We start from the raw sequence: 6,000 nt of genomic DNA on the forward strand, positions 1-6,000 counted from the left end.
ACTATTTAGAAGTATACTGATGTACATATTAATCTTTTTGTGAGATGGAATTTGATCATTGATGTATATTGCAGCAAACATTTAAAATATATGCTTATTATATCGGAAGATAAATATCTGAAATCACTGTTTTAGTATTTCTTTATTAATAATTAGTTTTGATTCCTGACCCAGCCCAATGACTGAAAATAAGGAGTCACCCAGTGTCTAAAAGATCAAGATGATGAAGCATTTCTTTTGGGACAACCAATATTAAACAGTAGATTTTTAAACTTTGTAATAATGTTGTCTGGGGTGCAATGCTTCCTAGACAAGAAAACTTACACACAATAAATTCCAAAGATCTTTGTTTTTTGACCAATTTTACAATACATTCATTTGAACTTATTTAGTTTCAATTTCTAATTTCTTATTTTTATTTCTTCATATTATTAATGGGACATTATTTTCTATTAACGTTTGTGTACAGAACTCAGGGTAGTTGCCATCAGTTGTGTCCTTGTTCAGCTGATCACGTGGCAAACACAATCCTTTATCCATGTTTCATCTAACTTTCAGGAAAGGAATAAATCTAACTCACCCATTTAGACAATCTGGATATCGACTGTTAGGATTACAAAGCATCCTTGATTAATTTTCCCCATTATCGATTGAAATATTGAAGAATTGTTGCAATTTTTAAAAATATTTATGAAAACTAATTTATTATCACAACAGTTTGTTGGAAGAAAATGGCAGATTTAAACAATACCTGGAGGTGTGTCTAATTTACACTTGCTGATTAGGGTAATCAAATAGAATGATTATATACTTGTATAAGCTCATAGAAAATGAATGAAAATTTAAACTTGAATAAAAGAAATTGAATGTTTTCTTTGAAGCATTTAATACATTTTCACGAAATAAAATTTTATGTAGACCTAGCATTGTCAGAAATCCACAGATACAATTACAAGCTCACAAAATTGCAACATTTACAATAAAACACAAAAAGTTTCTGTCTTTAAAAATATTGATTGGACAGTGGAATACAGTGTTAACTTGTTGCTGTTTTAGCTGCTGTCAGTACTTTTTTGGGGGGCTTGCAATTGTCTTTAGAGTTCATCTGTGCATTTATCAGAGACTAGATGGTACCATTGTTTATATTTGTCTTAAGTTTTTCTTGGCACTGAAGATGATGTTTCTGCACCTACATGGGTCTGTCAGAGTGTCAGATATGCAATGACCACACCAGTTATAATGTTTCAACATTTAAGTTTATTTTGGAATTGAGCTCTCTACTTGTGCTTTATCCCAATATTTGGTGGTATTACATAATGGATGTCAGACATTTCAAAGTACTTAAATGTCGATATGGTGTTTGTGGCATGTGCAAAGAATAAAATGCTCCTTCTTGCCACTAAATCAAACTCTGTCAAGCAGGAGTTTAAAAATTTAATTATTCTGGGCTTTGCTCACTTCATCTGTAGCTCATCCTTCCCTGAATCACTGTTGCATTTCTACATTTTACCTTCAAAAATAGGAGCAGTTTATTTAGGATCTTTATGTCACATCTGTTTACCTGACAGCTAGATTCATTCTTCTTAAAATATTGATATAAAAGTATATGTATCTGGTGATCAGACAACTCCAGTTGTAATCCAGTAAAATCTTGATTATCCTTGTCCATCAGGGGACATTGATTTGTCTTAATAACATGCTAAGATGGATTGGCTCTTTCGTAGGGAATTGGCCACTGTTGCAAAACCTCATTCATCATCAGCCCTTGCCTTATGGGTATCTAATGAACACTAGAGTGGATTTGAAGTAGTACCTTTTGTGAATAGCTTCTCATGGGTCGGTGGTTCTTCCCTGGGTTTTCAAGGGTTCTTCCTCCACCAGTTATACTGGCTGCCATGTATAGCCTATCTTGTGCTGAAAAATGGCGTTAAACCCTAGAACAACAACAACAACCATTTGTAAATGGGGCCCCGAGTGGCAGAGTGGTCTAAAGCACTCTCTGTTGTGGATTACTCCCATCTCACCTCTGTGTGGGTTCGAGTCTAGGATTCAGCCAATGTTGGTTTGTGAGACAGCTTGCCAGTAGCTTCTCGTGGGTCGGTGGTTTTTCCTGGGGTTTTACCGCTTCTTCCTCCACCATTAATACTGGCCGCCATACATAACCTATCGTGTGCTGAAAAATGATGTTAAAAACCATAACAACAACAACAACCTCTTCTGAACTGAGTAAATGGCTAATACCTCAGCTCAAGCTCATTGTCCTGGGATAGATTGGCAGAGACAACTTCCTCTGGCCTTGAGCTAAGAGTCCTTTCATCCCAAAGGACTTAGTTTGACCTGGTTGTACCAATATCAGCAGCAGAAGAGGCTTTCATCCCAAAGGGCTCAGTTTGACCTGTAGGACCTATATGAACAGCACAGGAGGCCTCACATCTCAAATTGCTCAGTTTGACCTGGTAGGACCAATATCAGCAACAGAAGAGGCCTTTCATCCCAAATGGCTCAGTTTGACCTGGTAGGACCTATATGAACAGCACAAGAGGCCTTTCATCCCAAATGGCTCAGTTTGACCTATAGGACCTATATGAACAGCATAGGAGGCCTCTAAAAGGGCTCATTTTGACATGGTATGACCTATATCAGCAGCAGAAGAGACTACTTTTCCAAATAATTCAGCTGCTTCAAAGTGATATGGCAGCACGTCTGATGCTGCATTGGATGGGTTGGTGTGGTAGAAATTCCCACACAAGATGTGGTAATGCATTACAGTATGCTAACTCTAACCAATAGTTCAATGATATTTGAAGCTGATTCATTTACATTAGTGGGATAGAGGTTGTTCATTCTCCAGGCTAAGGGGATGCAAGTCTCTCCATCTCTTGCCAGTTCTCCTGATTTATTATGATCAGGTAACCCATTTATGAAAGAAACCAATTTTTGGGAGTAAAATGTGTTTCTTTGATCATAAAATGGGCACCCACCCCCACCCCTGCAGGTGAATTTGAAAGTCTGTTGGATTTAAACCACATTTTGTATGTGGTTTTATATTGAATAGACCTTGAATTTTAAGTATTCAATGATGTCATTTACTGGAAATAATCCCTCTGGTTGTTCTCCAGACTTTGGTTTCTGCAGCATTGCAGTCTCCAAAATTATTGGTTTCCAGACAGTTTTACCAATACCTTTAGACTACTGAATCCGTTAATGAGTTTAATTTCTCACACTTCACACATTAGCATTAGAAGCTTATGGCCTCTGGTTGCACATTCTTTTGTTAAAGGCATTTCTAAGCTCATAGTCGATGACCCCATCACTAATAGCTCTAAATGATGATCCATAACTAATAATTGTACATGATGACCCCATCACTAATAGTTGTACTTGATAACCCCTCACTAATAATACTAATTGATGGCCCCATCACTATAGCTGTACAGGTGATGCTTGATATACATAATTGATGCGTTCCTGAGGTTATGACAAAGAATTAGCATAAATTGAATGTAATTTTTCACATAGGATACTTGTAAATTAAGGCTGTTCTTGGGCAAATTATACTTCTAAGATTTCAAGTAGTTATTATTTATGCATAATTGTCTCTGATGAGATGCACACTCACACATGTATGGGAGCTGCATGCAAATCACAGCACATGACACCAGGAAGGAGTATAAAAAACAAATTGAATATTATTTCTTAATAATAAATGGCATTAAAATGAAAGAATGTAAATCAAAATGGCATATAGTGAGCATCACCACAAGTTGATGGCCCCACTACTAATAGCTCTAGTTGATGATATGGCCAAGAAATAATTGTAATTTGTTTTTATTGATTTCAAAATGTTTATAGCAATATAATTCACATAAAACTAATAATTTACACTGCTTGATCAAATTTTGCTAGGATTTTAACACTGCATATTCTCCACAAAATGAACACGTCATGATTATTTTGTAACTATTGAGTTAGCATATCTGGAACATGACACACAACAATGTAGTTTTTTCTCTTACTCATTTAGTAATTCATGGTAGTTTTTGTCTCTATGCAGGTTGCTGAAGCATTTGCTTCTAATTACACATTGTACAAGGAAGGCAAGCCACTAGAGTTTTTATACAGCTGGGAACATGGCTACTGATTTTTACACCTGGGAACATGGCTACTGATTTTTACAGCTGAATTCAGTCTGGCCTGTCATGTGTGTCCTGGACTGTTGTGTACAGAACATAATATTGCACTCTTGTAGCAGAGTTTGAGGCCAGGTATTGGATGAAAGCTGCCCTCTGGGTGGAGTACAGAACAGGAAAAAGATCATAGGTCCAGTTGGAAAAGAAAATTTATTGTGTCAAGGCATTGATTAAGTTAAATCTTCTTACAGTGCTTAAAGAGAATGTTATGAAACCTCCCAATCAGATTAGAAAAATAATCAGGCATGTAACTGATCAGGTGCTTAAGTAGAGGAATTTTCACCAGAGAGATAAAGACATGATTCTACTGATTTTCATTTTATAATCTATAATGTTGTTAACGCTACACAGAGTTAGAAACCATTGATTAATATAATATTTTCACATTCCTCATCCAGAAGAACAGAAGTGGCTTACAGCGTAGTGCAGTTATTTTGAAGCTAATTCTTGTTATTACAAATGTGAAATAAACTTTATTGTTGTATTTAAATTTTAATGAATTTCATGAATCATTCTCATTTATTTGTTTCTTTCTAAGCAGTAGTACTATAAACAGAAGATAAAATAGAACAGAAGATAGGAAGCATGTGTCAAGTAATGACAGAGTTCCCAATATTGGTAGTTGCTCATAAGTATATCTCTTACCATGAAATGGTAGAGACCCAAATATTGGTGTGAATATCTCTTACCATGAAATGGCAGAGACCCCAATATTGGTAGGTGTTAACAAGGAATATCTCGTAACAGGATATGTCAAGAGAGAATAATGGAATTAATGCTTTTGGTACCATTATGGGCCCCTTCCCAAAGTGTAAAGTCCCATTTTCGTTTCCCAGTTCAGATCTGTGGGCCTCTTTCTCTTCCCTTGGCAGTTCTAATAAAAATACTTGGGACCCTGGGAAAGCTTTTTTAACATGAGTTGCCATCAGTAGATGCAATTTCAAACTTTTGTATTGTTTTCATACAGACTCTTTGAGTAATCTTAGAGATATATTGTTTCAAAACTGTCATCCCTGGGTGCCATGTATGTTTAAATTGAACAGACCTGTAGTAAATTAGGATCAGATAATCGCCTTTTTAAATTGTGATATTGTTTTAGCATTCATTGTTTAAGCATGGAAAAATATTATCAAAACTTATGTTACACAAATACTTTAATTGGACATGTTCTTTTCTTTACATCTTATTTAATAAAAAATGCCTTTTCCATAACTCTTTATATATTTTCTCACTTCAGGTACTTACATGTAACCTGCTCATAACTTCTGACTAGGCCAAAAATTTAGGAACTCTCTAGATTTTCTTCTTTAATCCTAACTTTATGTAAGACAAGGATATATTTGTTGGGGCGTTGGGGGGGGGGGAATCTCCTCTAAAATAATGATCTGTTTGGAAATAAACTGCAGGATATTTGGTACCAGAATATTACTGGTAGTATGTGTTTAATTTCATGAGTTCAGTCGTATAAGTATCCATCCAGGTTATAATCCAGTATTTGTACTCACTGATCAGAATGAGTTACGCTATATAAATATTGGCTTCCTTTATATTTGCCATGCTTTGACTATTATACAGATTCTCTCTTTTTGTGGAAAAGATTAGACCCTTTGCCCATTCATGAATTTAAGAATATAGGGTATACTTGAATGAGAAGACTTCTGTACAGTGATCTGGGTGCTCTTTTTGCACACAGATTTTGAAAACAATATGCAAATATTACCAAATTTATGGAGAAATGTCTGCATTTGGGTTTAATGCATCATTTTCTATATTAATGTATACTTCATTCGTTTTTACTGTTAATAGTGTT

General features: G+C 35.4%; 1 protein-coding gene across 7 annotated transcripts in view; it reads left to right on the forward strand.

Annotated features, from left to right (window-relative positions):
• The window catches only part of LOC149796171 (uncharacterized), a 45,227-nt gene extending 39,825 nt beyond the window's left edge, over positions 1–5,402 (forward strand). For all 7 annotated transcript variants that reach the window (XM_089966114.1, XM_089966115.1, XM_089966111.1 and 4 more), the window contains one exon: positions 4,055–5,402. In XM_089966114.1, the coding sequence (XP_089822240.1) occupies positions 4,055–4,141 (87 nt within the window). In that variant the 3' untranslated portion in view covers positions 4,142–5,402. The remainder of the gene's footprint in view (positions 1–4,054) is intronic.
• Positions 5,403–6,000: the final 598 nt, after the last annotated feature.

This window comes from Sinohyriopsis cumingii, chromosome 7 (assembly GCF_028554795.1).
Source record: "Sinohyriopsis cumingii isolate HCF-2022 chromosome 7, ASM2855479v2, whole genome shotgun sequence".
Taxonomy (NCBI): domain Eukaryota; kingdom Metazoa; phylum Mollusca; class Bivalvia; order Unionida; family Unionidae; genus Sinohyriopsis; species Sinohyriopsis cumingii.